We start from the raw sequence: 25,352 nt of genomic DNA on the forward strand, positions 1-25,352 counted from the left end.
CGAGAGATAAGAAGACAAAGTAAAGAAATCATGTTATTTATTTTTGTAATTGGTATATAAGAGGTCAGTGTCGGTATTAGAGGTATCTGTTTTGAACAGGTGTCTAGACTGTCTTGGTGGACTTGGTAAATGTGTAATACAATCATGACTGTAGCATAAGAATCAGTATCACACTAACTTTATTAATAATTGAGTGATAAATACGTTTATTATAAACGACTAATTCGTCTATTGTAGTCACGTGATTATCTCTATGTTATGGATATGTTATGGAATAGACGCCATCCCTTTATTCCTCCGTCCGTGTTCCCATGCGCTCTTCGCGCTAATTGTCTATTTGCAACACGCTGGGGCACAAGAAGGCATGCATACTGGCATTGGTGGTGGGGGTGGTGGAGGGTAGTAGACAACCGGTGGGGGTGGTGGTGGGGAGCAGCATGGCATGGGGCAGATCTTCATACAGTGATGGATACAGATCGGTGGGCATTGAGGAGCGGGTGGAGCTGGTGCTCCGGGTGATCCGGGGCAGCCAGGAGATCCGGGGGGTCCCATCGGGCCCATAGGGCCCATACATCCGGGAAGTCCACGGCATCCAGGAGATCCGGGTGGTCCCATGCATCCTGGGGGTCCTGGTGGTCCGGGGATCATTGCTGGTGGGGGTGGTGGTGGAGCACAGCACATCACTGGTGGGGGTGGGGGTGGGGGTGGTGGTGCCATGCAGCACATAGGAGTGCACGCTGGTGCGCATGACATCGGGCAGCTCATCCCGCATGGATTAGCGTCACGTTTTTGCATAACTGAAAAGAAAGGGTAGCATGGAATATGGGTGCGTTCACTGACCCTGGAATGAATCCCAGAAAGCACAAGAGATGTATATTTAGAGCACAAGCGATAAAATACTCAGAGAACAATCAAGAGGGGGTGGTAGGCGCGGGGCGTAGCTAAGGGGGGGGGGGGGGGGTAGGCACGCGGTAATTTAAATAGCCATACTGAATTTTTCAAAAGTCTCTATTTTTATCTGCTCTACGCGCCTAACAGTACGTCAAAACCATTTTTATTAACTGTACTAAAAGGAGAGAGTCGGGGGGTCGTCCTGGGACCAGGGAAAACTCGGTAGCGAGATCGTGTCTTTTGTCAAACGAATCTAGAGCTTGTTTTATAGCGGTGGTTATGTTACCTGCGTCGTCTTCTACTTCTCGTTGTACTTTTACTACTTTGCCGTGATACATGTACGCCTCTGTTACTGTCGTCAGTCCATGCAGTACAAGAGACAAACAATCAGTACTTTTGTAATTAATTCTGGTCACTAGCTCTACGCTGGTTGGCTGCATTAGTTGTGTTCGACCGAGACACGAATTTTAGCAGTCTAGAATCGACGAGATTGGCTCTGAGGTCCTTTTTCTTGTTTTGAGGAGTGTTGGTTCATCTTCAGAAATGTTTTTAATCAAAATTAGTTTGGCTGGCCTTTCAAGGTTCCCGAAATTGTATGATTAAAGTGCTGCTGGAGGGAAAGAAATCACCGTCTTGGCCAAAATATATAGTATTGGAGAATTACTTTCCGGAGAGGGGCGTAAGGGGTAGTGGGGGGGGGGGGGGGGGGGTGCGAAAACCGTAAAGAAAAACGCACAGAAAATAGACAAAAACCGTCAAAATAAGTGAATAATCGTAAACCGCGCAGTCTAGAGAAACCGCAATACCGCGGAATAAAATAAGAATAACCGCGGCAGATTTTTAAGGCAAAACCGCATCAGCGCAAACCCTTCCAGCCCCCTCTTTACGGAAAAACAATTTTAATCCCTTGAAACCAGAAATTAAGGACCTGTTTTCGCTACTTTCTTGAAACATCAAACTCCCTAGACCCCTCGCTTAAATGTTTAGACGAGATATGGAGCTATGCAGGGGATACTCTTAGTCACACTTCGAGCATCCCTGAAATAACAGAAATTGTCGTCTTTCAAGAGTACTTCTTCTTCCATCAACCCCCTCCCAATATTAAAAAAATATATAAGGAAATGATCGGTAGGGGCTCGATTAAAGATTAAAATTTGAATGTCATCTCAAATAGCCGAGAAAATAGACCTAGGTTTCGACAAACGCCATGGGCCCGCGATACCCTTCACAGGTCAGCGACGTAGGTGTTTGACGGCCGCGATTAGTTTTTTTTTTATCTGTAATAAAAGATCTTTATTTTTTTCCGAAAAGTAAGCCTCCGGTAATATATATTTGACTCAAAACAGTGATCTTCAGCAATACTTTAATCTAATTAAAAAACACTGGCGTATAAAATTGTTCTTAAAAGGACCTCGCGATAAAAAGGAAATGACAAATTGCGTGATGCGACTTGCTTGATACACTATATGACATATTTGCATACCTTTTTTGGCCTGGGTCGTGGCTAGATAGAGAGCTACACACAACAGTGTGATCTTGAACGCCATTTTCTGAAGAGTTAATAAACCAACGAAATCATTCATTACCCTTTTAGTTTTGACTAAGCTCTTTTCGTTATTGTGTTTTTGTTTTTTGTTTTTTTGTTATGCATTTTTTAGACTATCATATATCATAGATTGAATATTTCAATTCCATCCTTGCCCTATTTTCATTGACAACAATAAGACTACTCTTGTTTAAAATAATCAATTAAGATAAATAGCTGATTAAGTGCCGCACTACTGAGTTAGGCTACCATACAAAAGATTCTGATGTATCAAAACGTTTAGAATGAATTCGTTATCCAAGCGACTTGTTTAGTAAAAATTCACATTACCTGGTAGAGTTGTCCGAGGTCTTGCTTTGTCTAGAACATTAGCAAAGTCTCAACTGGTCCAATACAAGCAGATGATAAATTATTCAAGACATCGACCAAGATGTGATCCGGAAACTCTGACAATAGCTGTCTTGCGTTAAGTTTGACGTAGGAATTCATTATATTCTTCAAGACGATTGGCTAAAAAAAACACCAAACCAAACCTAGCACATCTAGCATCTTATTTCTTAGTTACATCTCTTTTTCTTATTTTGTGCGCTTTAAATTGGAGGATATTTGATACTGGTTTAATTTTGGTGTTAGGGTAAAGAAAGGTAAAGAAATGTTTCGAACATTAACAGGGGGGCGCCCCTACCTGTTCGACCGAATGAACCAAAAGGCAGCCCGTCCAATCGGAGAGCTCTATTTCTTTTAGCTTCTTTGATGATATAATGCAGGAAAGGGCGTGTTAATAATTCATCGACTCACTAGGACTATCACTGCCAACCATCACTGCCAACACGTTTTCGACCGGACAATCTTCATAAAGGTAAGTGTTGTATTTATGTACTTTTAAAACAAGGAAATAATAGCAGGGCTGGCTTATATAATAAATGTTGACGTTCAAAATGTGGATTCATAATTAATACTGGGTGAAAAAGTTGTCGTTTAGTCACAGGTCGACATGTCAAAAATTCTTCCATGTAAGAATAACTGAAAAAAAAAAAACATCTTTCACGTGAGTCTTCAAGTAGTTTTTACTCATCCGTGGAATTACTTGTCACTTCTAGAGAGGGCAAAGCTTACCCAGTAACAAAAAATACGCACTACGAAATGCGAATGGTCTCTTTGTAAAGCAAAAGTTTAAAAAAATGGTTCAAGATATTCATATTTTTGCAATCAAAGTTTTTTTTCTGAAAGTTTATTATTTATTCTTTTTATGTCCACTATTTTCTAAATAAAAGAGCATGTTTGTTTTCATTTTAATGAATACAATGAAAAAGAAACCACTTTCGCGGTGTATTTTTGAGAGCGCTTATGAAAACGGTGTCTCTTATGATTCTATTATTATCATTTTTATTGGACAACACGCTTGTCTTCAGCGTGTTGTGTTAAGAGTTGGTGTATTAAACGCAATTTTCATGTTTTTTTCTATTTTAAAGCATAGAGCAGGTCAGAGCAGTGATCGCTGGTGTTATAGTGAAAAGTCCTCTTATCATTATTTATTGAAAGATTCACATATTGGGTCTGTCCCTTAACGTGTGAACTAGTGAACTTCTGACATGTCAAAGTTCGATGGTTGACGACGATTGTATCCTATGACTGAAAATATTCCAGTAGAATAGCAACATTGATTGGCAAACTTGTTCACATGATCCATCAGGATTATTCCATATACCCATATTAATTTATAGCGTATTTTGTAGGTCATGGCATTCTTTATTTTCAGATGGATTTTAGAATTCTGCTTGCAAGCTGCATTATAGCAGTGGCATACGCCACACCGAAGACAGGTGAGTAAAAAAGTCTGGTTTCGTCTTCGTTTTACTATTTGAACATCATACCTAGTTAGACGATAAGCGTCTTAACTCCGGGGCAACAATTTTTCTTCATATTTGGGATCTTTTTGCTCTTAAAATTCCAACAGATTTTGTGTTATAAAAAATGTAGTTAGATCTTTGTATATCTCAAACGGGTTGTTATAAAATATATGTTGTAACCGTGTTTTTTTTTTCTAGAAGAAAAGAGGAGCGCTAATCCATGTGGGATGAGCTGTCCTATGTCATGCGCACCAACCTGCTCACCGTCATGTTGTATGGCCTCACCACCCCCACCAGCAATGATCCCCGGACCTCCCGGACCCCCAGGGTGCATGGGACCCCCCGGATCTCCCGGATGTATGGGACTTCCCGGATGTATGGGCCCTATGGGCCCGATGGGACCCCCCGGATCTCCTGGCTGCCCCGGATTACCCGGAGCACCTGCTCCACCCGCTCCTCAATGCCCACCGATCTGTATCCATCACTGTATGAAGATCTGCCCCATGCCATGCTGCTCCCCACCACCACCCCCACCGGTTATCTACTACCCTCCACCACCCCCACCGATGCCTGTATGCATGCCGTCTTGTGCACCTGCGTGCTGTGGAAAGTAGGGAGGTCCCTGTGTGATACGCTGAATATTCGACTAGAGCCCTACCTTTAGCGACTCAATACCTATGAAAGATATCGGTTGAGATCTCATCTTCTTATGTACAGTAAATGTAATAAAAGAATATGCAAAACTGACGTTGTACCATTGTATCATACGAGCCGCACGGAAGGTCCGATTCCAACCATGTAACTAGCTTTTTGCTTCATTATTTTGGAAAAGATTAACAATCGGTATTTTTGGAAGATAAAATTATATGTGACATTTAAACCGACCGCGCTATAAAATAAATAGGGACGCCCCCCTTTCACACCTCGAGAAGTTTGACATCAGAACCAACATGGCGGACTAACCGTTAGGCAGAACGATAGAAACAAAATTGCATAATAAAACTCTGAATGCGTCTTTTAAAACCCAAATAACTTCCTTATCTTTCTCAACTTAATGTTTCTTTCTACCTTTGCTAGTTTATATGGAACCAAATATTCGATTTCGATAAAAAAATCTGATACGTCTTGACAGCTCGACGGCTGAGCGACAACTGAAAAGCACGCTCCTTTTATAGCTCGGTTTCGCGTTTAAGCTAGATTATTCTTCTAAAGACAACATAAGATATCAATAGCCTCTCGGAGTTAGATAAATGTATTTTTATACAGCTAACAGTGCTTCGCGCCCCCTCATTGGTTGATGCATTGATTGGTGCTAAGAAACAACGCAACAGACCCCTATCTGCCTTCCGCCGTACGATAACTTATGGAGCCTCGCTTTTAGGCCATAAAGCGATAGGAAGTTATTGGCTCTATAATTTCCCAGGTTCCCGTAAGGCCTGCAAATTTGGCAATCAGATAATCAGAAGTCGCGCGCACGTTTAGAATGACGTCAAGCCCGGCGCGCGAGAGAGGCAATCCATTATGACACAAATCGAGTGTTCCATTTACATTTCTAATTTACAGCATCTTGGCTAATCTTAAAGCCAAGATGTCCGTTCGAGTAGAACTTCAGCAATTAGTTGACATTGCTTTAGCGACTCCCGAAATCGGAAATGTGAATTTTAACATCCTTCGTGGATTTCTGCATGAGATCTTAAAGCATCTTGGCATCCGTAAGAAAGTTGTCTACATTTCTGATGAGGGCGATTTTAAGACCGCTTACGACTTCATAAAAGATGGGATATTACTTGCTCGAAGCACCACCCCTAGCGAACTCGACCTTATCGATGAAGATGAAAATGACGCAAGGGAAGCAAACAAAAGGAGCATATCTCCAGTACGACGAAAATCTTATGAATGCCAAATATCCGGAAAAAATTCTCTACAGAAGCGAAGTCGCTCAGCAAGCCCTCGATTAAGTGAAAGGTCAGCGACCATCTCATCTGAACCAGTTCATGAAGGGACCAAGGAGACAAGCGATGTGGGGGATCGAAAAGAGAAAGAGACGCCTCAAGAAGGAAGCGTTAAATCGACACCAGCTGACATCGTCGTCCATGAATCATCTCCAAAGCCACCGAATACTGGAATAAGATCACACAACAAGTCACCATTGCGATCACCAAAAGCTTCTAGAGCATTACTGGAGCCTGGAAGATCATCAATTGAAACCCGCAGGTCTGTTGAAGTATTGCTTGGACGAGGTGAGGCCATCAAGAACCTTACGCATAAGGTTTCAGAACTGCAAGCGCGCATTGATGCACTGGAGAACGCTGAGACCAAAGAAGAAGTTTCTATTATCCCATCTGCAGCATCTATCATCCGCAAGGAAAGCAAGACGCCAGCGCATGACATGATGCAAATAATCTCCGTCAGTAAAAGGCTGGAAGAGACTGAAAATTCAATCGAGGGACTAACAGAACTGGTAGATGTCCTCTCTGCCGAGCTTACTGAAGTCAAGGAAGCCATGCCTTCTAAAAAAGAGATCCCCGACATGCGCAATAATCTTAAGGACCTGAAAAGTTCCATCAATGAGGTTAAAAAGCAAACGGATGATAGTCAAAATAGCCATGCCTCCCAGTTGTCCGCTCTAGAGAAAACCGTTGATGAGATGAAGAAAGCATTGAATCAGCAGCTGAAAGATGTGAGCAATAGACCAGCCGCCACTGTTGACATGGCCGAAGTAGAGAAGTTCGTCGGCAAAAAGATTGATCAAGAAATGGATCATATAACAAAGTCACTTGCTCGCCAGCAAACCCACGACAGTCCAGCCATTGTTGTATCGAGTGAGCTGCCTTCGGAAGTAACAGATCTTTTAGAGAAATTTGACGTAATGAGAGAAAAACAAACAAGTTTGGAAGAAGAAGTGAAAGCCATCCGAGAGCTTGCCGAAGCAATGGAAACAAAAGATGATGATGAAGAGACAGATTCGAAGAGCGGAAGCGTCAATGAGCAATCAACGGAGTCCCAAGCTGTTCATATTCCACATGAGATCGTCCATGACATGAAGCTCTTGAAGAAAAAGCTCGATAGTTGCAGCAAAGATTCCGCGTCGACCCACTCATCGCTGCGTAGACTCGATGTTGAGAACAAGAAGCTTGTCGCGTCGATTGATGACAACAAGGCACTAATTGATCAGCTCAAGAACAACATCGCTCTGCTGCAGCGCGAGGCGGCTGAGGCTGCGACTTCCACTCCAGGTAGAGAGATCATACCATATTACTACTTTTCTAGACCAAGAGAGCGTTTGGCACCGTGGTAACCGTGGTAACAGTATCCATAGTAACCTGACAGTGCCTTGTCATTAAAATAATTGTGTTATTAACATTCAACAAAGATCATTTTTAATCAACAATTTTATAAAACGTGTTCATGGAACACTGATTTTCTATCATGATTGTGGGTTAATTTAGTAGTAAGGATTATTAGAGAAAAATATTGAGGAACGCGCACTTTAAAAGTACGCTAAGACTATAAAACTTGTACTGTAATCCCGATGATTTCTTTTTGGGTAGTGCGACAGGATGACACACTCCCGCCCACTCCATCCAGATCCAAAGCGCACACCATTGACGATAAGGATCTCAGCTTGATCCGCACTATGATATTTGACCTGCAAGAGGAGAAAGACAAGTTGAAGCAGGCGAACAGAAGCATTTGGGATGAAATCTATCAGCAGAAGAAAGTCATCGATGATATTGATGATCAGGTATGGGTTTTACCATTTCAACGATCAATTGAATTTAAGCCTTCAATGATAGAGTGGTTTTCAAAATCCCGTGCAAAAAATGTAATTGTTAAAGTTTAATAGTCAAGCCAGAATAAAAGAGAACAAATACATTATAGTGTATTGGTACTAAATAAACTAAATAGTATTTCACGGGTTTTTGAAAACCACTCTAGACGATTTTCAGTATTCCCGGCTGGTGGCAGGCTGTCATCGGTTGGTAGTTTAATTGTTAACTACAATTAGTTCCTGTTTCGTTGCAAAATCTGTCATGCAATTTTTTTACCGTAAATCCTCGTTTTAGGGGCCCTAGGCGCTTCCGCTTATTATTTTGGGTCGCGAGGGGGGCGGGGGCTAATTTGAAGCGGGACGCTAATTGAAATAGGCGCTAGTCTCAAAATTCAGACGCTCAATATAAATGTCATGCTTTCTTATTCAAAATGAGGCGCTTATTTTGAAGCTAGTTGCTAAACGAGCATTGACGGTATTTGATTCATCGAGAGATCTGAATAACCTAATCCAAGGACTTATGTTTAAAAACATCTCGTTTCAAACATTTCTACTGAATTCAGCGATAACCTTGTATCTCAAATACCAACGGTTGTTCCAGGTGACAACACTTCATGATGTTAAGGCGGACAAATCTCAGCTTTCATCGGAGGTGGAGGTGAAAGCAGATAAGGCCGATATGCTACTGAAGGTTGGACGCGACGACTTTGATCACTACATCGGGCTGGTAGATCAGTCACTGCGAGACCTCCTACAGAGACTTGAAGGACATGTAAGTGACTCCTTGGCTAATGTCTTGAGAATTACATTATTTGCTACCACTACCGAGTCAGACATTTCCAATTACAACAACAATATTGAATTTATTCTAACTTTTTTCTTATTCGAGAAAGGATTATAATATGAACAAGAAGCAAGCCATCCTCCTATCTCCCTACTCTGCCTTAACGTTAACTAGCTCCCACTTCTTTCACGGGCTAATCCCGAGGAGACTCTAAACTGACGATTACTTGTAGGAAACTGCATTGAAGCAAGCCATTGAAAGTATCTCATCCAACGTTCGAACCAAACTAGACAAGGATGAGGTGGAGCCGCTGAAGCACTACCTAGAGGAACGTATAAAAGCCCTCAAGCCTAAGCCAGTAGAGGCGGCCCCGCCAGAGGAGTTTGCAGCTGGCTTCCGCAAAGTTCTTATCAAGAATTTCCACTGCATCTCATGTGATAAGCCGGTAGAGTTTGCACGAGATGGCATGTTCCCACCTTTGCCTTCTGCACAACCCATGCCAGGCAAAAAGTCAAACCGACCTTACACTACTTTCGAGCTGGAACAGATAAGACAACATATGCTACGTGGAGGGATGGCTTTAGAACAGGAAAGGTTTGAGGTCATTGACAAACAGAGACAGAAAATACAGAAGGAGCTGCTTATGCTAAGGTAGGTAAAAAAACAGAAGATAAAAAAAATAAGAAACGTAGTCAAGTTGATTCATGTGTAATATACAAAAAATGACAAAGATATTCTTAAAAAAATAATGTGTAATTCATATTTCTATTATCACAGCGGAGTTCCCAACATCCAGGGATTAGCAGAGGTGATTGATCGTCCTTGCGGAGGGACCCACACCTTATCATTTCCTCACAGCCGACAGGTGGTACGTGGCCTCCACATGAACAAGGAAGATGTTACCTTGGAGACGATTTGCAAGATGAAGAACTACACGTCTGTCAACATTATGGGTCAGGATGGACACATCTATAAGGGGCTAGTTGATGACTTATCCACCCTTCCCCACCTACCCCACAAGCCGCAAACACCACGCAAGCCGAGCAGCCAGCAAGAAGGGGCGGGGCAAGCCAATCACCGTAGCAGCACACCTGCTTCTGCTCAATATGGTCACGTGGAACCTGCCAATCACTCTGATAGCTTATGAACCTTCTAGAATAGCTTTTGAATACTTATCTTTAAGCCTTGTGAATGACTATATACCCAGGATTTTTTGTACCTTCATTGAATAACTTATACACCATGGCCAAAAACCTTTTGCAAAAAGTAATCTTTTATTGAGAGATTTTTGCCTGCCCTAAGTTTTAATCTTTGAGAAAGGGATTTTGTGTTTAGCACTGTCATGTTTAAAGCATTGGCTACTTATCTACAATGTTTTTTTCATCTCTATACAAGTTTAGTTTTAATATTAAATGCTGATTTTTGCCTGTTTGATCTGAAAATTAAACATATTTGAACAAACTCTATTATATGTCCAGATTTTCAGTGTTTAAAATCACTTTTGCTATGACACTATTTGCTTGACAGGAAGATTTCTAGGATCATGGCCATCTTTCTTGATTTTAAGTGAGAAATTGACTGGCTTATAACCCTGTGTTAGACACCCCAGAGAGATGACATCAACATGGGGCCCAAAGTACTGAGCGATGCTTGAATCATTGATACCACCACTAGCTTCAATTATCACACCAGCACACTTTCCTTTCAGTGTTTTTGCAGTTGTGTGCAAAGCTTGAGGTTCAAAATTATCCAGCATGACAATCTCAGCACCTGCATGTGCTGCTTCTAGGGCCTCCTCTAGGGATCGACATTCTACTTCGATCTTCATGCTGAAGCCCCCCACCCTTCTTGCATTCTTCACTGCTCGTGTAATATTACCGGTGCTCCATATATGGTTATCCTTTAACATTATCATGGTGGATAAATCATAGCGATGCGTCGACACTCCTCCCACCTCTAGCGCATACTTTTCAACAACACGAAACCCCGGGGTAGTTTTCCTTGTACCAGCGATTTCGCCGTGCCATTGGTACTGCTCTTTTAGATTGGTGAGGGATCTGGATTTCGTAGCGATTCCACTTGCCCTGGAAATACAGTTCAGCGCTACTCGCTCGCCGAGGAGTATCTTGTTTACCGGGCCTGTGACAGTTCCTATCACAGAGACAGCTTTTATAGGATCTCCTTCGTTGTTTTGCCATTCCACTTTGCAATCCAGTTTCTCAAATATGGCGTTGAAAAAAGGGACACCGGCCAAGACCCCGTCTGATTTGCACAGTAAAACAGCCTTCTCTACGCTAGACCCCACGACAAAGCCTCCGTAGTCAAAGCTTGGAGTATCTTCCTTTAGCCATGTCTCCACGTGTTTCTCGATTGCTACTTTAGGTATAAGCAGAGAAAAGTTTCGAAAAGCACTTTCGTCCGCCATATTTGTCTTGACACAGCGCCTTGTACGCGGTCACCCTGTTACACAGGCATCCCGCCTCTTTCGATTCCCATCCTTTTACCAAATATAAATTTGTTTTTTTGGTTTCTTATCAAGCTTTTCTATTAACTTTCTCTATTTTTTCCGTCTACGTCTACAGTAGGCTATGTGGAGACTAAAAAAACTTGCATTTTAATTCCACTCCACAGGTTGACCAACGTAAAAAAATACATCTCCCATAATCCCTTGCGGGCTTAGTCATAACAAATAAGTAGTCAAAGAGATGGCCGTCAAAGTGAAAGGCATCAGAGTTTGCTTTGCTATTTCCATATGTAGTAACATCATCGCTGTAGCTATATCTTTGTTAAACCTAGAGGAACTTGAAGATATAAAGTATGGCATGGAAATATCTGGAACGCCAGTGTTACTGAGAGAGGTAAGTTACTGAGAGAGGTAAGTTACTGAGAGATGGTAGGAGTTTATTGCGCCAATGAGGGCTATACGCGTACCCAACACCTGCAAGCTATGTTAACATGAATCGGGCAAACTCGCCACGACTTCTAACTTTCACGAACTGATTATTAGTTTTTGGTGCATCGATCTTTGCAATCTCAATTTAAAAAATATATATTTTTTAATATATTGACTATATGAATAAAGTAGTGATAAGTCAAGTATATACTTACATTAATTGTGATGCTCCTGGCAGTTGTTCGAACAAAACACGTTGTTACATAACTTTTTAACATGCGATGTCTGTGGTATTTAATTCTAAGCTCAGACTATACCATCGCATTACTATTATTGGATCGCTGCTTATTAAACTGTAACTATGACCAAAATTAAACAAACTTACATCCAAAAGTCATAACCATAAACATGTCATCTATTAAACCTAGGTGTTAGCATATTCTTGCAATCTTTTTCAAGTGATATTAAACAATTGTTGGATGAGGTTTTAGTGATATCCTGAATAATCAATTTTGAGTGGCCAAGTGCCCTGGGGCTTGGCTGATCCCACTTAGCAAGACATTTGAGTTTATTCCAGATATAACAAAAGCCAAAACACACTTTTGTGAAAACAAAGTTGATTTAATTTCACCACAAATCCACCACTTCTTATAATAAAATCTTAGCGCCCTAGGCCCAAGATGCATTGCGCAGGTAGAATCACTAATCTTCCAGCTGATCAGTGAAGGCCCTCAGATTGTATGATTCTCAAAATAAAGCGCACACTTTTGGCCAATCAGAATGGATATAGAGAGTACAATCTATAATAAGTAAACTTATGCACTAGTCAATTGAGAACCCCACCCCCATGGTCCCCCTTGGGGCAAAACTGCAGTCAAATGCCCCTACCCCTTGGGATGCAAACTTGGCAACTACCCGACAACAAGTCATCTGAAATAAGCCTCTCTTTCAAAGCCAGTACACCTCAGTGAATTTACCCCCACACTTCCCTGGGACCTTAGGGGTGGGGGTTTCAAAGAACTATTACCATCACCCTGTTATCAATGGAAAAACAAAAGGCTTTAGTCTATCACAAAAAATATTCCAGAAGATTGTGGAATACACATTATCTGATTCTAGGAAATTTAAACATTTAACATTTCCCATACAAAATACACTGTGTTACAAATGAAGTAATACACCCTGTTAGCAGAGCTATCTGGAGAAACAATCAATTTGATATACTGGGGGATTACATTGCATTTACTGTAATTCTTATATCCTGTTTTATTCTGTTAGTGGTGGCATTTAATGGTAGTGGCTAGTATTAGTTATTTAGGCACCCACAGATGATAATGTGTTCAACGATTAATTTTTAAAATTGAATTTTGAAAAATTGTTTTTGCTGACTTTGTTTTATTTTTATTTTGTAGAACCCTTTGTTGTCTAACACACTCCTACTATCATCCAAGCATGGCCAACAATATCAGTGCACTCTTCCTCTAATTGAGAAAGATGAATTCATCAAACAAGAAAATGAAAATTATACAACAGAAGAAATTACAAGCTTACTACAGCCACTAGAGAACAAATGTTTATATCATGTAAGTATAGTCTAGTATTCATGCAATGTGTGCAGTAGAGACTATTAATATGAATTTACATAATACATTATAATTATAATTATAATTTTTATAATTTACATAATAATTATAATTTATATAATAATTATAATTATATAAAATGCATTTTTAATTTTTTGTTTTCACTTTTTATGAAAATTTTCATTCTTAACGTTGTGTTTGGTGTATTTTATGCTGTAGAATAATGGATGGTGGACGTATGAAGTTTGTTTTGGTAAAAACATATCTCAGTACCATGAGGAGGGTAGGTTCCTAAAAATTACAACTTGTTGTACAAGTTTGATACTTTTAACTCCCATTTATCCCTTTTGTACTGTAATGCCCTTTTGTACATACTGTATCATTTTCACAATTCATTGGCTTAGAAAACTCGGCTTGAAGCAGATGTAGTAATCTTCGAACGCTGAAGCTGTTTCTCTCTCTTGCAAGCAAGCAATCCTCATATCATGTTTGGCTCTTCTTAATTAATTTTCAAAATGTGCTTTTCACTATGGTAAATTGAAAATAACTCCTCTTTCTTTGGTGTTTAGGAACACTTGAATGCTTGTTCTAAGAAAGTTTAGTAAAGAATAATACAGTGTGTAACAAAACAACTTAAAATCTTCCTAATTACTCCCAAGTGTAAAAAATAAAAACCTATTTCCGTAAGAGGGTTTTCATGCAAAGGATCTATATAGTGTATTGAAGGTTTGAATTATCTGTAAATACTGCACAGTTACTTCATTTCCCCAGATGTTTTACAAGAATGTTGACTGTAGTGGTATAAACTAGGACACCATATTCAGTTTTTTTTTTTCAAATAAATAAAAATACACTCAGTTGTAATAATCCAATCCCACGAAAAAAAATGTATAAATTCTGTACCAGCAGATATTTGAGATACTTCTTTTGTTTAGGAAATTCTCTTAAAGGAGACAGAATATCATTGGGTTTGTACAGTTCACAGACAGATTGGTCAAAGGAAAAAGTAGAGGTACAGTACACAAGTTCAATTTGCACAGGCGTGTTGAATAAAATTGTGTTTTACTGTATTTATAAAGAATTCTGCACTTTTCAACAGAAAAGTAAATCCAAGACAACTGTGGTTCAAAGGTACCACTCACAATATTATGTCAATGGAACTGTGTGTGATTTAAGTCAAAATCCGCGAAACACTCAAGTCAAGGTATGTATGGATTGTACAATATGTTTGAAATCTGATAATGTATACCTATAACCTATTTTAAATAAGGTTGAATCTGGGAATCCATGTAACCTTCCCCCAATGGCATATAAATGTCTGAATCCTGGTCTTTGAAAATCATAATGTTTACAGACTCATAAACAGGAATGCTACAACTTTCACTATCTGGATTTGTTTTAATTTATGCTTATACTTGATACCCATAAGGCACTGCAGGTTGCAACATGTGGAATCTAGAAGGTGATTAAAATACAAAGTACACCATGAGATTAAAAGGTTTCATTTCATTAGCCTGCATACAGGCTCTCCAGTTTGTTATTTTGGAAATAGGGATTTGGGGTTATTAGGATTCCTGTGATGTGTGGAAAAATATAAGAAGGCTAGGTTTAGCCTTGCAAGCTTGGCTCCCAAATCTGCTTACTTTTGCCTTTGCTCCATTCGCCTCCCTTCCAGTTTGGCTAACTTAGCTTGCTTTTCTGTTTTTCATGCAGGGGGAGGGGGGTGAAGTGGGCGGCAGCCTCTCCTTTCCTCAGAGAAAAAATCCAGGAAACAACAATAAATCTAGCCCCCCTTTTGAAAACCTTCCTTCGGTCTCCCCTAATTGGAAGTCCTGGATCCTGCATTTAGTGTACACTACTACCTAAGGACCTTGTAAGGCTTTCTTACACCACCACCTCCCCTATCATTCTTATAGCCATTGGACAACCCCTCTAGGAGGGTAGACATACTCTACTCTACTCTTGTGATCTTTTATATATAAACAGTGGAAGCATAATTTGTATTGACAGTATTAATAAATTTTTTCTCATATAATAAAAACATAATGATTATATGACATGACCCTATGATGATAAGCAATTTTATTTGTTATTATGTTTCAGTTTTCTTGTGAGGTCGACAAGAATGATTATATCTACAGGGTGGATGAGCCATCATCATGCTCATATGTTGTTGATATCCACACAAGTCGACTTTGCAAGCATCCACTGTTTAGACCACCTCCTGTATCAAAGCCCAAATCAATCAAATGTTCCCCAGCACTCTCAAAAGAAAGATATGACACCTACCTAGCAACAATTGGTAAGAATATACAAACAGGTTAATAAAAGATTATTTTATTGTTCAAGTTGGAACCTCTGATTTTAAGCATTCTGACAAAAGAAAAAATGCCTGAATCCTCTCAAAATGGGCAACTACCAGAAACACTTGTAATAGAGTAAGAAGAGGTTTAATCAACCCTAACCCTAATACCTATGATGTACATGCTGCCATGATTTTCTTTCAGTACCACAGAAATCTGGATACTAAGATCATTAGAAAATCGGATGACTCACATGAAAACATACCATAGAGCCTCCCAACTGCGCGAGTTTACCCATGAAATTGGAACAAGCATTCCCTGTGATAAGGAAGAATTTTTTTTTATTGTTGGGAGTCAATGTTTTTTTTCCAGGTTTTCAATTTTTAGTAGATTGAAGTATATATTATTCTTATCTATTTTTTCTGGAGATGTACAGTATACTGTATGTATTATATATTTTTTATTGCTGCAACTCACCATTAAATTTTTAATAGTTCATCCCCAATCAAATGAATGATAGTTCTTGATCTCACAGTTTATGCATGGGGGCGCTTATTTTAACTTTGAAGCTTGTTTTTTATTTTCCAACTTCTATCAAATAAAACAATATTTTAATTTATTAACTTGGAGCTAATGCATGACAGCAACAAGGAAAGGTAACATCAGTTTTTAGCCTGGAAATTGTTTGATCAAGATTGAAATAGATCCTACATTTGGACATTTTAGCCTCATTTTGATGAAGGGGGCTTGCTTTCAGCTTGCTGCTTACATCAGCCATTTGCTGTCCTTATTAGAGATTCAGAAGAAGGCTTTGGAGGCAAAGCAAAGAGCAAGAGCTAAGAGATTGGAGGAGGCTTCTGAAGAAGATGACATTGAGCTTGGATACAGAGCTCTGCCTAAACATAAACCCCTACGAAGCCAGCTGTGGCCATGGGAGTCGCCTGGAGTGGAAGATGATGATGAGGTAAAAGGCCATACTATATATGGACAGGGGCAGGGGAAGGCAGAGAGGGGATACGTACATGGGAGTTGCCTGTGATGGAAAAAGATGATGATGACCGTGCTCTTCCTAGACAGGGGCAGGGGGGGGGGGGGGTACAAACACTTCAGTCTCCTGGGGTGTAAGATGAGGGTAACGTGAGGACTAAACTCTTCAGTGGTGGTAGGGCAGGAAGGTGGCGATGGTAGGTGACTTAGGTGGAAAAATGCGGATAACGACCATACTGTACCTCGACCGAGAGGGGGTGCAGGGAGGGGGTATATGGGAGTCACTTTAGGTAGAAGATGAGTTGACGGCCATACTGTAAATAGACAAAGGGGAAGAGAGATTGGTAAGGGCTCGGTACAAATAGATATACCACAAAAGACCTGATCCGAATGCCTATGACTATGTTGTCTTGTCATGCTGTTATCTCGTCATGCTGTTTTGTCATGATGTTTCATCTTGTCATGTTGTTATCTCGTAATGCTGTTATCTTGTCACACTGTTATCTCGTCTTTTTTTTATCCCGTCATGATGTTATCTCGTCATGCCGTTATCTCATCTTGCTGTTATCTCGTCATTTTCGTATTATGACTGTTTCAGATGTGGATCAGTGGCAAGATAGACAAGGAGCAGATTGATGTAAACAGGATGGACCTCTTCAAAGGCCGTAAGAAGTTAAACGATAAGGATAGTGATGAAAGCATACTCACCATGAGAAACATATTCACGAAGAAAGATCGCACTACTAAACCGTAAGTACCATACTGTAAGCAAGATCACCCCTTTAAACCGTAATTACCATAAGCAAGATCACCCCAATAGATTGTAAGTACCTCAAGCAAGATCACCACACTAGATTGTAAGTACCTTGAGGAAGATTACTGTATATTTAAAAAAAAAAAATCGCAAGCAGCATCGCTATATTAAATATAAATTACTTCATGTTGTCTTGTTGTCTTATGTTTAACAGGAAGCCTAGTCCATCTGTTGGTAGTGCAGATAAAGAGAAATCGGAGAAATCGTCATCACCGGGAGATACCACAGTGAAAAAACCTGAAGAATCTCAAGCTAGTCCTGATAAACAATCAGAGAAGCCTCCACAATCACCGGGAGATACAACAGTGAACAAACCTGAAGAATCTCAAGCTAGGCCTGATAAAACATCAGAGGAGTCAGATGATCAGCTGCAGTCAGACGACCCCAAATCTGATGAAACAAAGGACGACCCTAGCAATGAATCCAGTAAGGATGAATCTAAAGACAATATACATGAGAAGAAAACGCTGGAGCAGGAATGGAGAGATGCTCTTGCCAAGGCGCGACAGAATCTACGCACTGTAGTCCGCAAGCAGTTACAAGACATGGGCGTGGACCCTGATGGTAAGGGCTGCGATAGCGCTTTGTTTGAGTGCGGTCATCTTGTGATCGTAAACGGGACAAGTCCACTCGTCTGTTCGGGTACCCAAGATGTCCACTTAGGCGAGATTAAATGTATTGTATGGTGATGTTGCTTAGAATGCCAGTCCGTTACTTCAATTTGTATTGAAAACAACAACAACACTTTCCAGACATTGTTTTTTAGAAATATAATACAGCCGCTTTTATTATACATAGGATAAAATTAGCAGTGATAAGCTCTGAAATGAATATCTAATTTGCGTAGGGTTTCACTGAAACCAATGATTGGTTATTGTGGAGTAGCTTACCCCAGTATGTTCGTAACGGTCGTTGTTGCCGATTGTCGGAAGTAAATTTTTTGTTGTTGTTTTTCAGACTTGGAGAAGAAGTTTAAAACCATGATGAGTAAGCACGGCCTTGGAGCGCAGAAAAACCCTAACGAGGAGTCAAACGGACCTTCAACAGTGAACCAAGAAACTTCCGAAGCCGATCTTGTCAAGGAAAGTAATCAGAACATCCCTGAGACCCAAGAGGCTAGGGGTGCTGAAGGGAACGAGAAAGATGACCCCATTATCTCTAAAGCTAGCCTTACAAAGGAGGCCGAGAAAGCAGAAGCCAAACCCGAACCCAAATCCAAATTGCACGTCGATCACCCAGATGGCCCAGCTATAGCTAGCACGAATTCTCCAGCTGATAAAAGCGACTCAAATCCAGATATGGTCGGTCTGAAGGCGGCGTTGAACAACAAGCTAGAAAAGCTTGCGAGAGAGGTAGATGACATGGAGAAGGACGGTAGGCTGAAGAAAGATAGTCGCGAGCGTAAGATGCTGCTGAACATCAAGAAGCTGATCACTGGCATGGACCGGCAGAACATGCTTCTCATGAAAAAGGAGGAGACTTTAAGGCGCGCCCTCGAGAAGCATCTGGATGAGCTAAGCGATCGGTTCAACATGGAGGCCACGATGATGAAGAGGTTTATGGACGATATCGACGATGGCTTGGAAGGCGACGACGACTACCTAAAGGACGTGGTCGAGCGGCTAAAGAGGGCTATGCACAGCTTTGACGAAGCATCAAGGTAAACAAACACACGTAATACGCAAACAGTATCCAGGTTACAGTAATGTTAGGAGGGCTATGCACAGCTTTGACGAAGCATCAAGGTAAACACACGTTATTACGCAAACAGTATCCAGGTTACAGTAATGTTACTGAGAATGTATAATTTTACAGAGGGACAATAAACCGGTTTGAAAAAAGGTTTAAGGTTTAAACTCACTCTTATGTAAACAGTATCTATGTTAAGGGGGCATTGTAAATTACTTAGGGAATCAGTTTACTCCGAAGGACACGCATTGACACGCATATAACATACACACGTGCAGAAAAAAAAGTATTATATTTCCTTTTCAATTGTCGCGAATGTGTTTTTTATATGGACAAAAACGCACGGACCAATGGTATTGTGAGAATATGACGTGCGTAGCATTTCATTGCCGTATTTTTGCATGTACATAGGCTGAATAATTGCGCATAATACCTGATCAGCTCGTGTATAATCTTGGTCTTGCGGGCTCTTTTTTTCGCCTTTCTCTGCTGACTCTCATAAATGCAAATCCTTGTTTACCATACAAAGAACTTAACTAGCAACCAGGATTTACAAGGGCAGCGAACAATAACTTGGTTCATCCCAAGTAGGTTTAGTATTGTCATTTTAAAAGGTTCTTCCAAAACCTTTAGGCAAGGAGACGTTTTAACTCATTAAGGAAAATATATTTCAAAACCAAAAGAAGAAAAAAACAACTTCAGATGATTCTATACAATGTTAATTTGTTTCAAGTAATATTAGAGCAAAATTGACAGCCGAAATTGCTTTTTGGTGAACTCTGAGATTTCAAAATCCTTGTCCCATTTGGGAATAGCGCGTCGTTAATTAAACTTTTTGATTGTTTGGTTAAATTGACTAAGCTATTCCCCAACGAGACAAGATATTTGGGTAGGCTGCTCGACAACAGTCAATCTTCTGTCTACTAGGAGTCTGTCGACAGACATGGCAGCCGTGAAGAATCTGAACCAGGAGATACACAGCAAACTGGATAACATCATCAGGAAGACCGAGCCTACAGGGGATCAGGGCAGGAAGTTCTTCCGTCTGGCCGCCAAGGCCAACCTCCTTCTCCGCCGTCTACTCCAGCGAAGCGCCCAACTCGACAAGGAAATGCGCATCATCCGTGAGATCAGCAAAGAAGCGGACACCAGGCGACAGGAGTACCTCGACAACGAAGTGGCTGATGACTTCACACCTGGCAAAGAGCTAGAGGGCGAGGCTAAGGTCAAGATGAATAATATAGTGGAGCGACTGAAGAACATGATCAAGGATATAGACACGGGGAGGCAAGGCAAGATGGGAGACCCGCTCGACCCTCTCGGCATGGAGAACATCAAGGTACAGTAGTGTAACGATTAGTGCCCTTGTCAGCCGTTCCCTCTCAATACTGGAAGATATATTATCGGATAAAGTACATCGAAATAGCAATAGCTTTGTAAAAAATGACAGTACTCCATTTACCTAATTAAACCGAATATATACACCTATTTCAAATATAGTTGCACTTGTAAATAAGTAAATAAGCTAATAAGCGCAAATAAAATACAAATTCAGGTTTCAAAAACTGTAGAATTCTTGTGTATGTTCTCATGATCATTACATAGCGTTCAGATACAAGATTCAGCCGTTTACTCGCTAACCATGAACCACCGCGGGTTACGACACATGGATTCTCGGCTGCAACCTTTTTGAAATAGGTGTATGTGTTTACGGGCAGAAAGTCATGCGCACTGGGCTCTGAATAAATATTTAAAGTCGCCGGCTAAACGCTAACATAATATGTATGTCTAACAATCGATTCAAGAGACTTGTGAGGCCGATAGGAATAGTTGCTATAGTCAAATCACACTAGTGTATAGGTCAACCAATCAGAATGTAGTATAGATGATAGTGTGGTTTGACTGATATCGGACAGATGCACATCAAAATGAGACATATGGAATTGCTCATAGACACGAAAGTGAAGGAAGGCAGAGCCTTTATTTTCCATAAGCTGTCTTTCAGCATTGCGCCATACTAAGTTTGTTGCTGACTCAGATGACGAGGTTCAGGAAGACATTTGACTGTTAGACCGGTCGTTTATTTACTATAAGCTAAGTATTTGTGAAAATATCTTAAATATATATTGAAAGCTTTCATTGTCTAGTGCAAACACTTTTGATTGCTTTTAAGTTACGTCGTTTCAAATCTGTTTATCTTCAGGTTCGTGTCACTAAAATCAAAGGTGAGAACGGTCAACCTGTGTGGTCTGAAAACGACGAGGACGCGGACGAGACTGCCATTGAATCGAGGCTTAGAATGGCGACGAAGCGGATGGAGAGGATCGTCAAGGAACAGCTGAGAGACGCTGGCGTCGCCCCCGCAGGTACCATAGCAACCGACAGCGTGTCTGCTAGATTTCAGATAATTTTGTTTGAAGGATTGAGGGGAAAGTAACCATTGATAACGTACCCGATTACGAGAGACTACGATTTTGCCTCCATCCTATAACACTTTACAACAAACACAGTTCAGGAGAACTCCTGTTTATTTTGGAAATGAAGCCAGCGCCCAGCAAGCAGTAATCACTGCTGAACGAACATTACAATGAAAAACAATCTGACAAGCAGTAAACACTGCTGAATGTCCAATACAATTACAATCTGAAAAGGTGAAATATTATAATCACCTAATTTATATTTACAAGAAGATCATACTGAGCCGGACACGTAAACGAGACTTAAAAACCGTGTGGGAAAAACTCTGGGCCGTGTTCCCCGAAACAATGCTCAGCATTGTGTGCTCTCGGGGCTTAAGAGCCGAAGAAAGTTAAAACAAACAAAAAAATACACACAAAAAAATTAGCAAAAGTCAATATGGCTTAAACAGAGGAGCTGGCTAGAGTGACACTAGCACGCTATGTCTCCCCTTATATACTCATACCCATACTGCACTCTCTTCACATTCCCACGTGTTATTCACATGCCGTCAAAATAAGCATTTTTGCCTCTATCATTACATTCCATCGGCAGAAATGTATTAGAGCTAGTGCCACTGGGCTTATCATTGCTTGGTTGGGATAGTGCGACTGGGGCTTATCATTGCTTGGTTGGGATAGTGCGACTGGGGCTTATGATTGCTTGGTTGGGATAGTGCGACTGGGGCTTATCATTGCTTGGTTGAGATAGTGCGACTGGGGCTTATCATTGCTTGGTTGGGATAGTGTGACTGGGGCTTATGATTGCTTGGTTGGGATAGTGCGACTGGGGCTTATCATTGCTTGGTTGGGATAGTGCGACTGGGGCTTATGATTGCTTGGTTGGGATAGTGCGACTGGGGCTTATCATTGCTTGGTTGGGATAGTGCGACTGGGGCTTATGATTGCTTGGTTGGGATATTGCACAGGACAGTCACGCGTTTCTACACGTTACTATGGTAAAAAAAAATAATCGTCACCTTGGTATTGGGAATAGCATATTGCGTTTTAAATGGTCTTTTGCATGCAAAATTCACTGTTTTAGGATTAGGATATCGTGTAGGAAAGTCACACGTTTCAGGGTCCTTTCCTGGGAAAATCCGCGTCATCTTGGCTTGATATAGGTTTGTGATAGTTGAGATATAGCGGGGGAAAGTCACACGTTTCATATCATGGTCTCTTGCAGGGAAAATCCGCGTCAAGATCATCACGTCCAAGGAAGCGCTGGAGAACATGGGCGGTGACAAGGGCATGCAGATATTGAGCGACGTGGAGACTTCGGAGTTTAAAAAGATGGTGCTTAACCTACTGGTAAGTCCCATTAAAGAGCCTTTTAACCGCCACTTTGTCGTCTTAGCCGAACACCAAGGGTAGGGAAGCTTCTCCATCGCTGATTTTGGGAAGCTACCGAACATGTTGACTCTGTCGGTGATGGTTCAGTTCTTTCTTCTTTTCTCAAAGTTAGCTAGTGAAATCTTAACAATTTTGGAATTTCTAAATTGTTGAGATTGGCGGGCTAGCTTAAGGGTGTACTGACATCTGTTGCTAAGGAAAATTGAATATAGCATAAAAGCCTTGAAGAAAGTCATAAGGATCTGATATTTGCCAAGTTGACCAACAAAAGTGTGCTGACTATTATGATGACGTTACCCCGTGACGTCATAATGTGACATCATAGATACAGATAAAAGCAAACATTTCAAGTAAAATTGCTCGAAAACAAAAATTGAATAAGTTTTATAAATCTTGAGGGAGCTTGACTATATGAAGGAGATTTTAATAAAAAGTAATACAGAAAAAATATTGCGTTTTGAAATGATTTGGCGACAAAAAAAAAGCTTTTTTTTAGAAAACGCAGAACTGGGAGTGAAACAAAGCCCGCACGTACACATTTGGCCTGCTCAGACACACTGATATCTCACATGATGAAATTGAAATGAAGTTTAAGTCTTTCATTGCCATAACGCCCTGAGACGCCTCAGGGCGTTGAACACAGATCAAGTCACAAATAGATACCTTTATTGCGCTCTTTCAGGTCCCATTTTACAGCAATCAGTCACAATAATCAATGATAAAACCTCCATTAGAAGCGTGTCACCATGTTTAGCCTATTTTGCATGCCTGCACTGCATCATGGGAGTCTTGGAAACACCTTGACAGACAGGCGGCCAATCTCCTCCCCCAGAATCATAACAGTTTTTTTTAAGTCTCTTTGCCCCGAAGCCAAACAAAACATTTCCAGGTCCAAGGAACCCAGAATAAGCCTGAAAACAATTTTTGAATAAGGTTGGGTAGCAAAGATGGTCCACATTGGAGAGTATGAGGCCGTTCACCAGAAAATTCCTTTCTTACTTGGTGAAGCCCAGACAAGGAATTATCCCATTGAATCAACCTCAGCGTGCAAACATCCATAAGCACAGCATTAATTATGCCCCAAAAGACTTCATGATGTCCTAAGGCACTCTCCAGATGTGAAAAAGCTGTAATTTTTAAGCAAATTACAAGCAAAACTGTTGTAAGCAACAGGCTGTAGCAGTGCCGTCGCTAGAAAGAAAAGGCACCGCAGTGCATTGTTGGAAACTTCAGGGCATACCGTCTTGGGTCAGCGGTTGCTTAGCTGCACTGGTAGTGCTGGACTTTAAATAGGGGGGGGAGGTTTCTGTTTTCAGTCTGTTTTTCTTACAATGTTGCTCAAAAGTACCCAGTAGTGAAAGGGTTAAAAACAAATTCCAATTGTGTTTCTTGGTATTTACACTTCAAAGGAACGATATCCGCCATGTCATGATGGAAATTGAAAAAGTATTTTAAAAATTCTGATACAGCGCGTGCTACTTTGAAATAAGATTTTCAGTGCGTCTGCAGCCCGCGCAGGTAGTGAAAATTGAAAACTTTGGCTTCAAAAAGGTTGGCTTAACTAAATCTTCGCTGAATCTTCTTTTTTACAAAATATGGGAAATAACATAACCCGAAAAGGCTGAGATTAACTTCAAAGTCAATCTTAGGTTACTTGAAACGCATATTTTTTGTTTCTTTTACTTCAGAAAAGCTTGTGAATGACGAATTCCGTGTTATGTATGTGCGCGCGCTCAACGCCACCAGCGTAGTAACGTCGTTACTGAGCAACACTAATGTCAGTTCACCCTTAAGGGGCCTTGACCTTATCTTTCCTTGTCAATCTTTTATGTAAGGGCGGGAATCAAGACGCGGTGGAGGAGAGAAAAAATCACATGGCACTGGAGAATAACTACAATCTTGTATGGGACGAGAATCATCTGAGCAAAGCGCCATCTGAAGACGACGACGAGAAGGAATCGGAGGCAGAACTCACATTTGACGACACGCCGTTCTAGATAGCCTAGCCTTCTCCGCCACACTACAGACAGTAGCTTAACGGATGTGAGTTCTTGGGCGGCCTGCACAAGCTATATTATTTCTCCAAGTGCTCATAGATAACACATCACCAGTGCACTAACTTAGATGGGCTATCAGAAGTTCCACGGTCTATATCCATTGATAGCAGAACACAGGAAGGGAAAGGATGCCGATTTGTGACTAGAAAAAGTGATACTGGAGCCATATCATTGGCTGTGCCTCCCCTTACCCCAACTAGAATGTGCTCCGGTTTAGTTAGATTTGAGTTAAATTTGATTGGAAGACTACTTGGGCGCTTAGAAAGCGTTACCACAAATATTTATAAGGTATAATAATGATTTGTTCCTTAAATAGCTGTTTAAATATAAATATTTATGAAAATAGTAAGGGTTTGATGAAATGTCAAGAATGG

At 40.8% G+C, this 25,352-nt stretch overlaps 5 protein-coding genes across 7 annotated transcripts; 3 read left to right on the forward strand and 2 right to left on the reverse strand.

The window, feature by feature from the left end:
* Positions 1–20: 20 nt before the first annotated feature.
* LOC116615704 (leucine-rich repeat extensin-like protein 3) lies at positions 21–3,080 on the reverse strand. Of its 2 annotated transcripts, XM_032377572.2 has the most exons (4): positions 2,768–3,067; positions 2,375–2,441; positions 1,178–1,243; positions 21–797 (listed from the first exon to the last, which is right to left on the reverse strand). In XM_032377572.2, the coding sequence occupies exons 2-4, from the start codon at positions 2,436–2,438 to the stop codon at positions 334–336; spliced, it is 594 nt and encodes a 197-aa protein (XP_032233463.1). In that variant the 5' UTR covers positions 2,439–2,441; positions 2,768–3,067; the 3' UTR covers positions 21–333. The 2 variants fall into 2 exon arrangements, with proteins under 2 accessions (XP_032233463.1, XP_032233464.1); XM_032377573.2 differs by lacking the exon at positions 1,178–1,243 and having other exon boundaries at positions 2,768–3,080.
* Positions 3,081–3,150: 70 nt separating this feature from the next.
* Positions 3,151–5,034, forward strand: LOC5508757 (cuticle collagen 34). 2 transcript variants are annotated; one of them, XM_032377575.2, is made up of 3 exons: positions 3,151–3,296; positions 4,197–4,260; positions 4,489–5,034. In XM_032377575.2, exons 2-3 carry the CDS (start codon positions 4,197–4,199, stop codon positions 4,899–4,901), a joined length of 477 nt encoding a protein of 158 aa, XP_032233466.1. In that variant the 5' UTR covers positions 3,151–3,296; the 3' UTR covers positions 4,902–5,034. The 2 variants fall into 2 exon arrangements, with proteins under 2 accessions (XP_032233466.1, XP_001629350.1); XM_001629300.3 differs by having other exon boundaries at positions 3,152–3,296; positions 4,486–5,034.
* Positions 5,035–5,814: 780 nt separating this feature from the next.
* Positions 5,815–10,306, forward strand: LOC5508772 (glutamine-rich protein 2). Its single transcript, XM_001629299.3, has 5 exons — positions 5,815–7,523; positions 7,839–8,032; positions 8,661–8,831; positions 9,076–9,494; positions 9,621–10,306. The coding sequence occupies exons 1-5, from the start codon at positions 5,876–5,878 to the stop codon at positions 9,988–9,990; spliced, it is 2,802 nt and encodes a 933-aa protein (XP_001629349.2). The 5' UTR covers positions 5,815–5,875; the 3' UTR covers positions 9,991–10,306.
* On the reverse strand, positions 10,099–11,421 carry LOC5508760 (nicotinate-nucleotide pyrophosphorylase [carboxylating]). Its single transcript, XM_001629275.3, has one exon. It carries the CDS (start codon positions 11,266–11,268, stop codon positions 10,348–10,350), a length of 921 nt encoding a protein of 306 aa, XP_001629325.3. The 5' UTR covers positions 11,269–11,421; the 3' UTR covers positions 10,099–10,347.
* A 95-nt stretch (positions 11,422–11,516) lies between these two features.
* Positions 11,517–25,323, forward strand: LOC5508761 (kinesin-related protein 4). Its single transcript, XM_048723623.1, has 14 exons — positions 11,517–11,701; positions 13,149–13,319; positions 13,539–13,602; positions 14,255–14,331; positions 14,419–14,523; positions 15,423–15,621; positions 16,417–16,586; positions 17,208–17,359; positions 17,578–17,987; positions 18,381–19,083; positions 20,040–20,451; positions 21,316–21,478; positions 22,755–22,879; positions 24,757–25,323. The coding sequence occupies exons 1-14, from the start codon at positions 11,549–11,551 to the stop codon at positions 24,916–24,918; spliced, it is 3,066 nt and encodes a 1,021-aa protein (XP_048579580.1). The 5' UTR covers positions 11,517–11,548; the 3' UTR covers positions 24,919–25,323.
* The last annotated feature ends 29 nt before the right edge of the window (positions 25,324–25,352 follow it).

Source organism: Nematostella vectensis, chromosome 2, assembly GCF_932526225.1.
Source record: "Nematostella vectensis chromosome 2, jaNemVect1.1, whole genome shotgun sequence".
Classification (NCBI taxonomy): Eukaryota; Metazoa; Cnidaria; class Anthozoa; order Actiniaria; family Edwardsiidae; genus Nematostella; species Nematostella vectensis.